The 16,272-nt window shown below is 42.5% G+C and overlaps 1 protein-coding gene across 1 annotated transcript in view; it reads right to left on the minus strand.

Annotated features, from left to right (window-relative positions):
- LOC126185857 (lipopolysaccharide-induced tumor necrosis factor-alpha factor homolog) overlaps positions 1 to 16,272 on the minus strand; it is a 113,572-nt gene that overhangs the window by 73,453 nt on the left and 23,847 nt on the right. Inside the window, exon 2 of the mRNA XM_049928163.1 lies at positions 12,274 to 12,320. Within this exon, the coding sequence (XP_049784120.1) occupies positions 12,274 to 12,319 (46 nt within the window). The 5' untranslated portion in view covers position 12,320. The remainder of the gene's footprint in view (positions 1 to 12,273; positions 12,321 to 16,272) is intronic.

The raw sequence follows: 16,272 nt of genomic DNA on the forward strand, positions 1-16,272 counted from the left end.
AATCCGTAGCTGGTTGGCATCGATGGAATATTCGCTATTGTAGTGTAGGGCAGTTGGATGTGAACAGTGCGTAGCGTTGCGCAGTTGGAGGTGAGCCGCCAGCAGTGGTGGATGTGGGAAGCGAGATGACAGTTTTGAGAGCGGACGATCTGGACGTGTGTGTGTCACGAAAACGAAATTTGTAAGACTGGATGTCATGCACTGAGATATATATATATTATGACTTTTGAACACTATTAAGGTTATCTTGTTTGTTCTCTATCAAAATCTTTCATTTGCCAACTATGCCTATCAGTAGTTAGTGCCTTCCGTTGTTACAATCCTTTATATAGCTGGCAGTATTGGCGCTCGCTGTATTGCAGTAGTTCGAGTAACGTAGATTTTTGTGAGGTAAGTGATTCATGAAAGGTATAGGTTATTGTTAGTCACGGCCATTCTTTTGTAGGGATTATTGAAAGTCAGATTGCGTTGCGCTAAAAATATTGTGTCAGTTTAGTGATGATCAGATTAAGTGAAGAGAGAAATGTCTGAGTACGTTCAGTTTTGCTCAGCTGTTTGAAAATCTAATAACGTAAGGGGTTTACCAGCACAGTAATTCATAAATTTTTCTAAGGGGAGGTTTCACCAGCTGCTGCTCTTTTTGATCCTGCAGTATCACATGTTGCCCCGATAACAGAACCCAAACTCTTGGAAGGCGAACGCATCAGTTTCTCACCGAATCGCTTTCATTTTAAGAAAGATTGCCCTTTAACGTCCTGTCCATGACCTGGCCATAAGAGACGCAGCACAAGTTCGGATTATAGAGGGATGGGGAAGGAAATCAATCGGGCCCTATGAAAGGTGCCATCACAACATTTGCCTTGATGTAGGAAATTCACGGAAAACTATAATCCTGAACGTATTATCTCGCTTCGTCCCTTCCTTTGAAATATTTCCCCCTTATCTAGTTTTTCGTGCCGGCTGCCGACTGCAGCATTCTGCGAACAGTTGTCACTCACGAAGCGACACATAGGATTAGTTTTGTGTGCATTACCTTCAGAGTTTGCGTTAACAGATAACGTTTATCAGAGCTACCACATGACGCGTCGACATCTAATTTTGTAGCTGGTAAACAGTCGTATCTACGTTTAGGCTATAAAATACACGTCACCTGAGGCTTTTTTTTAAGATTATACTTCTCTTGGAACTGGCGCCTACTAGCCGGTCTTGATGAAATCCGTCATTTAATTGTTCCTGGGAAAACTGGTTATTTACTGTGCGTAAGCGTCTTCAACATAGTTTCTCACATTTTCATTCGGAGGTAATTGTTTCTGTGGCCAGTTAACCCCTGCGCAACTAATTAACCAAATCCGTAGTTTTCCACACAAGTATTGTCAGACGCAGACAATGCTTTTTGTTTTCTTGGTTTTCTCAAAGCAGATCGTAGAAAGTTTTTCTGTGTCCCAGCTTTAATGTAATTTACGTCATTTGTTCAGCTACGGCGATTCAGCCATGTTCATGTCTAAACAACGTGGCATGCTTAACTTGCGTCTCCCATATTTTATTTGCTGTTTTCCCTGACGTGCCATCATGCTGTGAATATTTATTCGTACATATCTGTAGTCACATGGTCACGACTCAGTATATGAGATGTTCTAAGCATTCCATCCACATTTTTTGTGGAACTGCTCTAGTGGTGATGTGTCCTTCGGAGGGGAACGTTAAACTCTACGGCCTTCTTGCCGTTTTTTCACAGTAGCCAATGTTGCACAATCTCCTTCCTCTCATAATCAACCACAAAAGGAACAGGATACGGTACTGCAGAGGCCCTCGTCGTAAGCATGTACATGAAACAGTTTCCTGGTCACTAGTGGCTAATATATTTTCAAACGCCTTTTGCTGTATCTGATAGTTTTATTTGTTCAGATTTCTCATTCTGCTGCTAATGTCGGCTTTATCTGACCAATAAAGAGAGAAAATAAGGAAGAAAGAGTGGTATGGAATTGTTGGCTGGGAGACCGTGAGGAGTGGGTTCAGTGGCCTAACCCGAGCTTGCGTTTCTAACTTTCCTCCCTTTGATGGCCAAAAATTGGAAGCGAAAAAGTATTCCTCTACAAGGATTCGAACCTGCTAACTCCAAGGCGAACCCCCATCGCTCAGGCATGGGTTACCGACCTAATTGACACACCTTCGACTAGAAGTTATACGAGAGGTGCGCTTCGAGGGAATGGAGTGCAAGAGGCCTAGTAACACTTTTCAGAACTGTTTATCCTGCGGTGGCCGTGCGGTTCTAGGCGCTTCAGTCCGGAACCGCGTGACTGCTACGGTCGCAAGTTCGAATCCTGCCTCGGGCATGAATGTGTGTGATGTCCTTGGGTTAGTTAGGTTTAAGTAGCTCTAAGTTCTAGGGAACTGATGACCTCAGGTGTTGAGTGCCATAGTGCTCAGAGCCATTTGAATCTTTTTGTTTATCCTGTGCTGATCAACATATTCTGTTAGGATATTTCAGTTACAGCTGCCGGTCGGTTCTGCCTCTGCATGAAAAACTTGATGGCCACAGTTGTTTATACATGAAGCGTAAGGTGCATAAAATGATAACATACTATACTTTTCACATTAACAATTTCCTAATTCACCTTAAGGTATGAACAAAAAATACATTTTTTTGTGTGCCGTTCATAGCACAATCTGACACTGTCAACTTATTTGCGTTTGATAACGGACGTGGAAATAACGAGGGCGTCGACAGCCCAGAAATGTCAAAAATATTTTGACCGCCAGAGTGCTGGAACGCTTTAGTAAATTATTTGTGCTGCGATACGTATCCAAAGAGAATGTTTCGCTCTCTACCGGTAGAGGTGAGTCTGCTACAATGAAACTTTCCGACAGTACGTGGTGGATTCGAACCTGCCTTTCGCTTTCAGTGCGCTTTCCCACTGAGGCATCCATGGACGCCTCAGATCTTCAGTAGCCTGCAGCCGTCTTCTACTTTCCAGGCTAGGAAGCAAACTGAGCTAGCAACTCTGATTAAATGGACATGGCAGCGATGTGAGCAGTTGCAGCATACGGTGTATTGTTCCGTTGAAGTAGCTCCAGGTACCGCCAGGTGAAGTTTTCGAAAAGGCCCCTGGTGCATGCCAAGTAAGAGCTTTGTTGGCGACAGACGTTATGCAGGTCCAGGCTACCAGGAACACCATTTTCATGTTTCTAAGACCACGACTACTGGCAGGAGCCAGTTAGCGGCCCTGACCGAAAAATTTCTAAGAAGTCGTACAGCATAATGATGCATGCTATTGGCGGCCACGTGTGCAGGGTGGAGTGAAGGGGCGAGATAGAAGAAGAATGAGAAAGAGCTTCCCACTTTGCGAGTAAAACTCAACGCCCTGGTGTTTTGACGGAAGCGTGCAGGTTTCAAGAACTCCTATTGAATGGCGTCACCCATTGTCCTGTCACTCCACAAACGTTTGCAGCGGCGACAGTCAGTGTTGTGTTGTCTCTCATGTGTCATATTCCACTCTTTTACTGCTTGGCACTATCACGGTATCAGGAAACAAAGTGGCATCTCCACCATCTGACGACTCTAGGAGGAGGCTGGTGTCCGCTTACGGGCCTATGGGGGAGGAGGGGGGAGGAAGCAACTCAGAAAACCAAAGGCAAAAGCTGGACGGATGTTTCTGATGAAACATGGTTCAGATGGCTCTAAGCACTATGGGACTTGACATCTGAGGTCATCAGCCCCCTAGAATTAGAACTACTTAAACCTAACTAACCTAAGGACATCACACACAGCCATGCCCGAGGCAGGATTCGAACCTGCGACCGTAGCAGCAGCGCAGTTCCCGACTGAAGCGCCTAGAACCGCTCAGTCACAGTAGCCGGCTGATGAAACATGGGACGACGGACGAGCTTGTTATAAACTATCACAATTTCCACCTGGAACATTAGGGGCACAATAATAAACTACCAGCTGTAAGCAAATGAAATGAAGCATAGGAATATTGGCATATTGGTGGTATCATAAAGGAAGAAGAAAGCAGAAGGTTCACAAGAGGTAGGAGACTACCTTGTTTTCTATTCTTTTTCGTATTAGCATTAGCAAATAATTCTTGTCCATTTTGAACATATTGCAAAACTGCGAACTGAGGGTGATTTATAATGAACTAACTGCAAACAGTTGATTTTATAGGCGTTTATTTTACCATTATGACTTTTCAAGATATTTGGTAGTCCATCTTAAGATGTTTACATTTATTTATGAGTCGTGCACATTGTTTACTAACGGAGCTTAAGACTTTTCCAGCAAAACTTTTTAAGACAGCTGTTGTAAGAAGTCGTTAGTAAAGAATGCTCGTGATGTGTAAATAAATGTAAACATATGAAGGTGGGATGAATATAAAAATTAATAGGGGCTCAAAAAAAACGCGAATTTTGAGGCATAATTTGTTGGCGTGGATTGTCGGTAAATCTTTGCCGCTCATTACCGATGCGTTACCCCATAAACACCAATGTCGCGGTCGCAACAGTTTTGAATTTATGCACTAGGTGCGTTGCTGTCGCGTCTCGTGAATATTAAGGGGGCATTAAGGGGACATTGTATGTCCTATGCCGCCAATGTTAAGTTATCGAATTTTGTGACTCATTATCTTGGAAACTTTATATGACACAGATTTACAATTTTCCATAATTATTGAATGCACATTTTGAACTAGAATTATTACTAAAATTGTATTGTGGGTCATGTTATCTTTTTTTCGATACTCAGTTTTTTGACAGAAATGAACATAAAATTATTCTAGTTCCGTATGTGTTGAATCTCCTACTTGGCATGCTGTGAAAATTTCATGTCTTTACCATCAATACTTTTTTAGAAAACAGGTCATATATTGCAAAAAAAAAACAGATCAGAGATATTGAGGTTAAAAACGCTTTTTATTCCAAATTCTTATACAGACATTTCTGTGTTTGCCGCCTCCTGTTCTTTCTTGCTTCTTTTGTCATTTGCTGAGCAGCTAACTATGCTTCATATACATACAGCTCATCCAGTTCCCGCAGTCCTTTAGCTGTGTTCTGTCCAAATCTTGCACCTAACTTCTCCAGACCTTTAAGTCTTTCATAGTTTTCACCATTAAAAGTTATTACAACAACTGACACTGCTAACTTTAGAGTCATAAGCCCAACAAATACATATTTAGGCACACGTCACCGCACAACATTATTGAAGGACTCATTCACATTCTGGGTCTTTCCATGTAAACACTTCTTTAGTAGCTCAGGATTTGCGAATCTCTGTAAATAGGTTTGATTGCCTCCATTACTGCCAAAGGATGAGAATGTTTGTGTGTAAATTCATGCAGGGTGCCAGAACATTCAGCTTGCTTATATTGTCACTAAGTGTTTGGTGTAGGTGGACACAAAGCATGACATGGCTTTTCATCGGTTGATATTTGATGAAAGAAAGTGCTTCACACAGCTCTTTTCATCTTCTCTAAATTGTCACAGTCATCTCTAATAGCCTTCCCATAATATTTCTGTAATTTTGTCCGTAAGTCACCCAGCACATTTTATTGTCTTGTCATCAGACAGTTTTGTGTTACCCAGCTTGGTTTTTATGTTTATTCGAAATGCCAACTTCTGAGTCGTAGCAGTAGGCACAAAAAGCAATTCACAGCCTTCTACACTCTGTAGTTCCCAAGTTATGACTGCTCAACTGTGGCACTATATGTGTAGCCACGAAATTTGACATTCACACGTCAACATTCAAAATATTATTTGAAGGTCTCACAATTGTCTGATTTGAATGTATTATATACCAAAATGTTCAGGAATGTTCAAAGTACATTATGGAGTAGAAAACAGAAAATGTCAAATTTAACGAATTTCACGTACAATGTCCCCTTAAAGCCATTTTGTAAATTGAGCGCTAGTTTCCAGTTTCAGCTTTCTTATGCCTGCACTCATGATTGTTGTATCGTTCATCCAGATAATGAAATTGGTATCGCAGCTGGTTAAGCCTACACAATCTCCCCACCCAGATTCTATGCCACAGTTATCCTGCGACACGGTTTGTACAACACTTACCTCTTCATCTAGCTGTTTACAATGGGTAGAATTCATTACCTGTGCTTTGTAAAAATACTGATAAGTTTTGTTTGTTTCTCAATTAATAAATGAAGCTATCGCAGTTACTAGATTCCAATTTATGTGGTGCAGAAAGTCCTTTATAACCTGATATTGACTTCAGTACTGCACGAACTGCCGAGAAACGAAGCGTGATGTCACGCTTGGTGTGAACCGACCGCCATTTGACACAGTCATGCCGTGCGTGACGATGTGACATTACAGTGTGAACGGCCTTCAGGCAGCAGTCACTTAGAAGGCTACCGCTCTTATAGGACAGTACTTCACTCGAATTGAATTGGTATATGAAAATAAAAGTGACAAGCTGCGACATGATCGCGAATTTAACAGCGACCCGAATGTACATTAAATTTCCTTTACTACACGTCTATGGTCACAAATTTTTTTGTCATCAGACTACCGGTTGCGGTCTATAATGACCGTCATAAGATCTGAAGCAAAATGTGAGAAAACACAAGTACACTAGCAGATTTTCTACAGCTTAAAACAATAAAATAGACCGTAATGAAAAGTATTACTGACGTACATACGCATTTGTGCTCTTTAAATACGAAGAGACACCCGTTTTATAAAAACATGTCCTAATACACTGTCGCCATAAATGGCATCGTCCAATGTTAAACACAAAATAAGCGCCATTATCGTCAAATATACGTATATAACAGCATATGCAAGAGTCATCTTGTCAGCAGCTACTGTTCAAAACAAACTGCCGTACATTAGCCACAGAATTTGTGTGTTGTAAGTTCACCAGATGTAAACTGACACACACACACACACACACACACACACACACACACACTTTTTCAATGATTAATTGTACAGTAAAATATAGGGGGATACAATCACTAAAGACTTTAATAGACTTAATTGGTGTAAGAAGCTTTACAGTAATAAAAAGCGATGAAATAAAACTTACTAGATTAGGAAAATGGAAGATTTTTTTGCAGAAAACTATATTATAGAAATTGACAAAGATCCAACTGAAGTTTCAAACTGGTTTGCGAAGGAAGATTGACAGCACCCAGTTTCGTCTTAACGAATATGAAAAGAAATCACTTTAAATGATGAATGTAGAACTTCCCCAGCTTAGATCAAGATTTCCAAAGATGGAAATCCGGTTCGTTCGATTGTGAAAAATATGTCGTCACCATGCTGTAAACTAAATAAGTTTCTTAACAATAAACTTAAATCAATTTAGGCGTTCGATAATTATTTTGGGGTAAAAAATATTTCTGAGCTAGAAAACACAATCTAGGACATACATATACCAAATAATGAAACATTAGCATCCTTGATGTAAAAAATCTCTACAGCAATGTTCCAGTAAAATAAACTATTGACATTACTGGACGTAATCTCCTATCGCATAACAAGATTAGAAATGCAGAGTGTACAGAACTTACTGAATTTCTAGAATTTTGTTTAGCTTACAATTTTTTTACCTCCAGTGACAAAATTGTTGTTGTTGTTGTTGTGGTCTTCAGTCCTGAGACTGGTTTGATACAGCTCTCCATGCTACTCTATACTGGGCAATCTTCATCTCCCAGTACCTACTGCAACCTACAACCTTCTGAATCTGTTTAGTGTATTCATCTCTTGGTCTCCCTCTACGATTTTTACCCTCCACACTGCCCTCCAATACTAAATTTGTGATCCCTTGATGCCTCAGAATACGTCCTACCAACCGATCCTTTCTTCTAGTCAAGTTGTGCCACAAACTTCTCTTCTCCCCAATCCTATTCAATACCTCCTCATTAGTTATGTGATCTACCCATCTAATCTTTAGCATTCTTCTTTAGCACCACATTCAAAAAGATGGGCTTGGGATGGGTAATAGAATAGCTGGTACTTTAGCAGATTTTATGGGAACGATTTAGAATGTAAATTTTTTACCAAGTTTCCATAGCTAGAAAATAAAACGATTTATTATAAACGGTATATTTACGACATTTTATTACTGACAGAAGGCGACACCAATGAGGTCAGCGCATCTGCCCAAGCAATAGGTAGCATGCACCCAAAAATAACTTTTACTACTGAAGTTGAAAATGAGAGCTCCATGAACTACGTTGATTTTAATATTAGGAAAGTTGACAACAAATATATATTTAAAGCGCACAAATGAACATGTATGTCAGTAATACTATTCAATATGGTCTATTTTATTGTTTTAAGCTGTAGACAGTCTGATAGTGTATTTGTGTTTTTCGCATATATTATAGATCGAAACCCGTAGTTTGATGACAAAAAATTTGTGACTGTAGACGTGTAGTCACGGAAATAAAAGTATGGATGGGTCAAGAACAAAGTGGATCGAATAACTGAAAAATTTAAATGTTGAGGGCTCCTTGAGGAATGTGCTGATTGACAATAGGTAAACTTAACCGAACTCAAATGTAAATCGTGCAATCTGTCACTATGATTTCGTGATCATCTACAACGCGTAGACGTCACCGTCGTCATTATCGTGAGGAGTGGTTAAAGAGATTTTATAATACAGTCTCCGTGTTGCTCTTCTCAGTATTCAAAATTGTGACAAAAAGCGAGTGCAACTGAGATCAGTGAATTTACAATTAAATCAGTACAATGAAATGGATACCCTTAGTTGCCTACAGGCGTTGATATACGTCAACGGAGACAGGTGAAAATGTGTGCCCCGACCGGGACTCGAACCCGGGATCTCCTGCTTACATGGCAGATGCTCTATCCATTTTTTTTCTCATTTTGTTCGTTGCGGACGTCACATGACATCCGGTCAAGTTCGTTTGTTGATCCTTCCACTCAGTTTTTCTTTATTACAGAGGCCAACCAGCTCTCTAACGAAACACGCTGAGCTACCGTGCTACAATAAATGTTCAAATGAGGGACTTAACTGCTAAGGTCATCAGTCCCTAAGCTTACACACTACTTAAATCATCCAAAGACAAACACACACACCCATGCCCGAGGGAGGACTCGAACCTCCGCTGGGACCAGCCGCACAGGTCCATCTGAGCCACCAAGGACACAGAGGACAGTGCGACTGCAGGGACTTATCTCTGGCACGCCTCCAGTGAGACCCACATTTCCATCTTATTGTCCCGCACTGTATTCGTAGTGCCCCTGCCCATTATACTCATCACTCGCGGCTTTACCGATTCCCGTAAGAGTCGGGCAATGTGTGTGCATCCGCACAGAAGATGGTCAACTGGCTGGTGAGCCTTAACTATATACATGAAGACAACGATCAGTGAGACAAAATAAGTATTTTAATGCCGGTGATACAATCCTATTAGGTCAGGCAAAAGACACGGAAGATAAGTCGAACGGAAAAAGTCAAAGTTGGTTGGTTGCCTGATACGGAGGAGTGGACCAAATAGCAAGATCATCGGTCCCATTGGATTAGTGAAGGATGGGGAAGGAAGTCGGCCGTGCCGTTTCAAAGGAGCCTGGAGCGATTTTACAAAATCACGGGAAACCTCGTAAGAAGGTGGTCAACAAAAAGCGAAACACAGATAATGTGGCGTCGTCGAATTACAATGACGGCAACAAATCACAAAACCAAAAAATAATTTAGAATAATGAAATTTCGGGAATACATTTGTCTAAGTAACATATTTAAGTGATTATCATTGTAAGATCAAAGTTAATGTAAGCGCGAGATAAGCCATTGCAAATGTGAAATGCTGGCACATTAATAACCTGTGTAACCGGCAGACTGTTCAATGCAAGCATGCAAACGTTAATGCATTGTGTTGTACTGGTGCCGGAGTCAGTGTGTGGAATGGAGTTCCATGCCTGTTGCGCTTGGTCAGTACAGGAACGGTTGAGGCTGTTTGTGTATGAAACTGAAGTTGTCGTGCGATTATGTCCCACGTGTGCTCGACTGGAGACAGGTCTGGTGATCTAACAGGTCAAGGCAAGGTGATTCTTTGGAGACCGTGTTGGGCTACGTCGGTAGTATGTGGACGAACGTCATCATGTTGGAAAACACTCCCTGGAATGCTGTTCATGAATGGCAGCACACCAGGTCGAATCACTAGACTGACACACGAAATTACTGTCAGGGAGCGTGGGATAACGACGAGAGTGCTGTTGCTGTCATACGAAATCGCACACCAGACCGTAACTCTAGGTGTAGGTCCAGAGTGTCTAGTACACAGACAGGTTGGTTGCAGGCCCTCAACTCGCCTCCCCATAACCAACACACGGTCATCACTGGCACCGAGGCAGAACTAGATTTCAGCAGAAAACACAACAGCCCTCCAATGAGCTCTCACTTGATACCGCTTAAGTCGCAAATGGCGGTCGTTTGGCGTCAGGACGTCTGGCTCCGATCTGTCCTTGAAGTCACCGATTTGTAACAGTTCGTTGTGCGAACTGCATCTCAGATTGCTGCTGCAGATGCAGTACGATCGGTCACAACTGACTACAACGGTCTTCCCTCTCTGTAGTGCCACGAGGCCGGCCGGAGCCCGGTCTTCTTGCCAACAATGTCACACGTAGCTGCACCCTACCTAGTCTTTCTGCAGTGTTGCAGAAGGAACATCTAGCTTCTCGTAGCCCTATTACACGACCGCATTCAAACTCAGGGAGGTGTTGGTAATGGCATTAACGACTAACATTGACACACTATGGCCAATCTCAAAGGTAACTAACGCTCGCGACAGTTGCAGCGTGTACTTAACGCAAACCTGATTTGCATCCTCGTAGAGGCGCTAATAGCGCCACTCTTACGCGACTAGCGAGAAATTTTGAAAAGACTTCGTCTGTCAGATGTAGAAACACGCCTACCAACTTTCGTTTATGTCACTCAACTCCTCCTTGGCGCTGCGATCTTTCTTCCGCCAGCGTAAATCAGGTGATGCTGATAAACTCAGACTAGAAAATGAGAGACTGGGAGTAGACGCATTTTATTGTTTGGTTAGCAAACTAATGGAGGATGACAAAAGTGAAGAGAATATAAAATGCAGCCCGGCAATGGCAAGAAAGGCTTGGCTGAAGCCTTTCTTACTCTTGCCGGTCTGAATCTGGTAACACGGGATATAAATTTAGCTGTTAGGAGATTTTTTCTGAAAGCGTTTGCCTGGAGTGTAGAGTTCTACGGGTGTGAAATGTTGAGGATAAACAGTTGCCACCAGAGACGAGTAAACCATTGCAAGTGTTGATGTTTGGGTTGTGGGGCCCTCAACTGCGCGGTCATCAGCGCCCGTACAAAGTCCCAATTTGTGCACAGACCAACTTTTTTCACATTCCAATATAGCCACTGTCAGAAATGATGATGATGATGATGATGATGACGACACAGACACCCAGTCCCCGGGCATAGAAAATCCACAACGCGGCCGGGAATCGCACCCATGACCCCGTGATCCAGAGGCAGCAACGCTAGCCACTCTGAACCACGAGCTGTGGACCTTTGTAAGTGTGATGTCACAGAAGAATGTTCGAGAGTAGATGGATGGAGCGGATAAGCAAAGAACAGGTTTGTATCGAGCCGGGGCCTAAAGAGCTATATGTACAGCTTGACGACAAGAAAGGAAGGTTGATATAACAGAACGTGAATTTAAAGAAGTAGATTTGGTAAAGGAGGGAAGTGTGGACGGGTAGAAGTTGTAGAGGGAGATCGAGACTTGACTGCTGTCTGCAGGGTTTTTCAAATGGATGTAGGTTGCAGTACTATCGAGCCAGTCCTAGTACAGAAGACAGCAGCAATGTAAAGGTACTGTATGGATATCGGTAACCTGTCGTGGTCAGTACAGCTAACGTGGGAGGCTAGCAAGTTGGGAAAATATTACTCCTCTGCGCAAATCTAAACTTCTGGTGTTTTAAGAGAGTAGAAACGTTTGTCCGCTTTTTAGCTTCCATCATATGCGCAGTGCACGAGTACTGGCCCGCACTGCTAGTCCGCGAGGAAGCGCAAAGCTTTGCAGTCTCGCAGACAGGTCGCGACGCTGACTGACTGGTTCCTCGGCTGCATCGAGGACGCGGCTGACGTCACAGGCTACGCGCCTTAAATTAGGTCACCGTGACGTAGAGCGGGGCGTCACGTGAAGCGTCGGCTGGGCGTGGCGAGCTCCTAGCGCGCGCTCTGTATGCAGAGGGATACGGGGCTGGACTAGTCTCGCACTGTACACAGAGATAGGGATACCGGGCCTCAGTGGTGGGTCTTACCTGCTGCTGCCTGCGGCACTGCGGCGTACTGCTGCGGCTGCGCCATCCTGCAACAGCGCAAGAAGGCAAAATTAGCTGATGGCCTACTCACCTACCTTGATTTAAATACGAAACAGTTATTGTCATTCCTGTTTTTCGTTATTTCGCTAAATTCCTATAACCGATACTGTGACCTGCTACACAGAAATGACCCTCTTATCGCTCTGACATTAAAAAAATGCGAGACACGATGATATTAAGGAAAAGAAAATGAGCCAGACTAATACGTGTCATCTAATGATCACCCGTTTAATTTTGTGTTCTTCGAGCATCTGAATGTGTATTTCACAGTTTCATTTTTGTTAAATGCTGCTCAGTCCTATCATTCATGTTACTTACATCCAGTTTTCACATCATGGTGTTTCATGGCATCCTTAAAATGTTATACAAATGGTAATCAAAGTTTTAATTAGCATCTCGAAAATGAAAGTAGATGTGGATGATTATTTTATTGTTTTATATGAATGCGTAGTGTCAGTTCTTCCGAACATGTCCGAAAGAGCAGGCACCAAGCATTTATATAACTGATTCACTTCGATGGGCAATGAACCCACGACCTTCAGTGCGGATGCAGAATATCGTTCGACCCCCAGCAGGAGTCTAAAATTAGCGAGGTTAGACGACATAGACGGGAACTGCGGATAGGTGGCACTAGATGGGAATATGAGTCATCCGGGGAGCGTGCCGAGATCATACATGCATTTGCGATAAACTTGTGTCCGGTTGGCGCAGTGGTTGACGTAAGTGCCTAGTAATCAGGAGATCCCAGGTTCGAGACTTGGTCCGACACACATTTTAATTAATCGCCGCTGATTCCGCACAAAGTCCCGATGCAGTTCCTTTCCTTCCCTTTCCTATCTCCAGATCCACCTTCGATTTATTTGATTTAATTTTTTTTGGACGTACATGTTTGCAGTTTTCACACACAGTGTATGTCCCGGCGCCGCAGTACTGTAGCAAACCACAAGAGGGGCCAAAACAAAATAGTCCATTCCACTGAAAAAGTGCAGTTCTTACTCTGCGGTAATTCAAACCGCTGCAACAATCGATGCTGATATGTTGGAAGTATAGGGCACCAATGCACCAGGCAGTACCAGTGTGTATAAAAAATCTGATTGACGAAGAATGAAAAGCCGGGAATTACAAGTCGATATGCTAGCGAATCTTAACCGTGGCGAGAGTGAGAAAAGTGAAAAATTAGTCGTGGATTATTTTTCAACATGTTGCTCTAGATTCTGTTCTCTGTCAAGGTCGTTTTCCACTGGTTCCGCTATTGCACACAACCGTTGTAAGAGCCCGCCGAGCCGAGACACCAGAGGAAATCCGCCAAAATGAAGACAGCCAAGATGAATGTCTCTTTTAGCCGCTCCATCATCATGGACAAGTGTTAGGAATATTATGATCCCGAGACAAAGGAGGAAATCGAACTGGTAACACGCGGTCTGGCATCCGTTGAAAAAGGTGAACACCAGCCATCAGCAGGCAAGGCGACAGCGTTTTCTGGAACTACCACTGTCTGGTGACAACCCGTTATGCTCGCAAGAGACAAGACGTCATAGAAGCACACAACGGTACCAAAATCTCGTGACGCGATCACGGGAGGCTGCTGAAACTGAACGCTGCGACAAACTGTCCACCGTTGTGTTTTTACTTCACAACAGCTCCTTGGATCATTGTGCATATGACAGAATCACACGTATTGCTTCTTTGGGCTACCAAATTCTACTCCCCCACCCCTCCCGCTTCTTACGCTCTCCTGACGTTGCACCCTGCGACTTCTTCTTCTATCCTGTGATTATTCACTCTTGTGCTCTTACCTTCTGCTTCTGCGTGAGCAATGAACATACGAGACGAGATGGGCAGCAAAGCATTTTCTTATACTACTCACACATCCTGTTCTCACGTATCAACTACGCGCATGTTTTCGCAAAACTATGTTGCGTCCATCCCTTCTTACCTTCTCATCTACTGAATTTCGTTTTCACTCTCTATCGTCGTCAGTTTGCGAGTGGTTTCTTTTATTCTTCTCATTTCACACATTTTGCAGTCCTCGTCCAACAACTGATTCACCAGAAACAGGAGAACGGAAAAATTCTAGACTTGTAAATGATTATCAACAGCACGCTGTGCCTCTACTTTCGACCTTTTTAGTGAGAAATTACTGGTGGTATTGTTAAATCTTCACCACCGACTAGTGCTTCAGTTGAAGTCAATTTGTAAAGTGGCCTAGTGAAGTTCACAGATGTGTTCCTTTGCACTACTGTTAACTGAAAAATATGATTCCTCTGTTCACAGAACGTTCAACAGTCAACTACCAGTATAATCCATTAGCACCATCAAGAGAACGTTTAAATAACGGCAGCCAGCAGCTACGGGACCACCACAGTGCCATAACTAAGTTCATAATAAGTAACTACGAATTATTTTTAATTATTACTTTTACAGCAGACCACTGAAACAAAACGCAGTGTCAAAACAACACATTTGGCTTAAACAGCGTGCAACCTGAAATTTCGCAAAACTATGTCACCACGAAGCTAAGAGCAACATTCACCGCAGCAAACAGAGCCACTGCGATCTCTGTATATATGTGGATAAAGGGAAAAAATGAAGTGACAGCGTGTTCGTGAGAACGGGAGTATTCGTGTAAAAATTGTACACGTTTCTATACATCTCTGCTGAGTGCATGAATTTGATGTTCTCGATAGTTAAGTTCGTCAACGTGTGACTGCTGTTACAAGATGTATTATATGCGACAGAACGGAAAATTAGATGGGATAAGTAATGTGAGTGTACACCTAACCCCAGACTGCAGACAAAAGTTTTCATGACATGTCAGTAACCTGTAAAACCCAGTCTTTTCGACAAATGAACGAAATATACTCGAGATACTGTATGTCTTCAGTATGGTCCTTTCCATCCTCCATCAACTACCTGTAAAGAAGATACATACTGAAGAAGCTTTAGCTAAAGACACTACTGAAAACACTGAATTGTTAATGACTTCATTAGAGACGGAGCACAAACTCAGATTAAGGAAAGATGGGGAATGAAATGGGTCGTGCCCTTTTTAAATGAACCATCCCGGCATTTGCCTTAAGAGACTTAGGGAAATCATCACGGAGAACCTAAATCTGGGTATCTGAACCTTCGTCCTTCTGAATGCAACTTCAGTATGCTAATCATTGCGCCATGTTGCACAGTCATGCCGTAAAGAAAAGCAAAACATCTGAGAGTAACATCATACACAGACTATCGACTTCAACACTCTCAAGATTTTAAAGAAGAAATTATGTGATTGCCACAAAAGCAGAACGGCGACACTATTGTGTTTTTGAACAAGCGTGATTGTTTGCAAAAAGTAGACTTCCTGACTCCCAGATTTTCCCAAATCCTTCCCAACGATCTTACTAAGTTATTTAAAACTGACATTAAATGTGTTTGTCAGTTGCGTTTACCTGAGTGGGTATGTGTGTGTGCGTTTGCCGTCTAATTCTTACGAGGGCCTTACTGGCCGAAAGCTATTATTTGTGACATTCTTTTTGTTGTGCCTATTTGCGGCTCAGCCTCTCCGCTGTATGGTAAGTGGCAACTTTCCCTTTCATAACATTGTGATATTAAGTGTGTAATTCTTGTGAAACTAAATTTTCTGATCTTGAGGAAGAGGTATCAATTAACATGAACGCATTGTATCCTAGATTGTATGGGTTCCCGAAACTTCGTACGTAAGGTGTAGCTGGATCCATCCTGTTATATCCTCATTCACAGCTCCATCCTACCAACTGACAAGCAAACTGGATCTTTTAATTAAAAGTGCGACAAAATTCAGACCAAAGTTTGGTATTCCAAACTCAGTGGACGCTGTAAATAAAAGAGCTACCCATCACACACAGTAGTAAGTTAGTATCCTTGCAGATTGTGATCGTAGTTTGTTTTTAACATATCAGTAGAAGAATAGGT

Source organism: Schistocerca cancellata, chromosome 1, assembly GCF_023864275.1.
Source record: "Schistocerca cancellata isolate TAMUIC-IGC-003103 chromosome 1, iqSchCanc2.1, whole genome shotgun sequence".
NCBI lineage: Eukaryota > Metazoa > Arthropoda > Insecta > Orthoptera > Acrididae > Schistocerca > Schistocerca cancellata.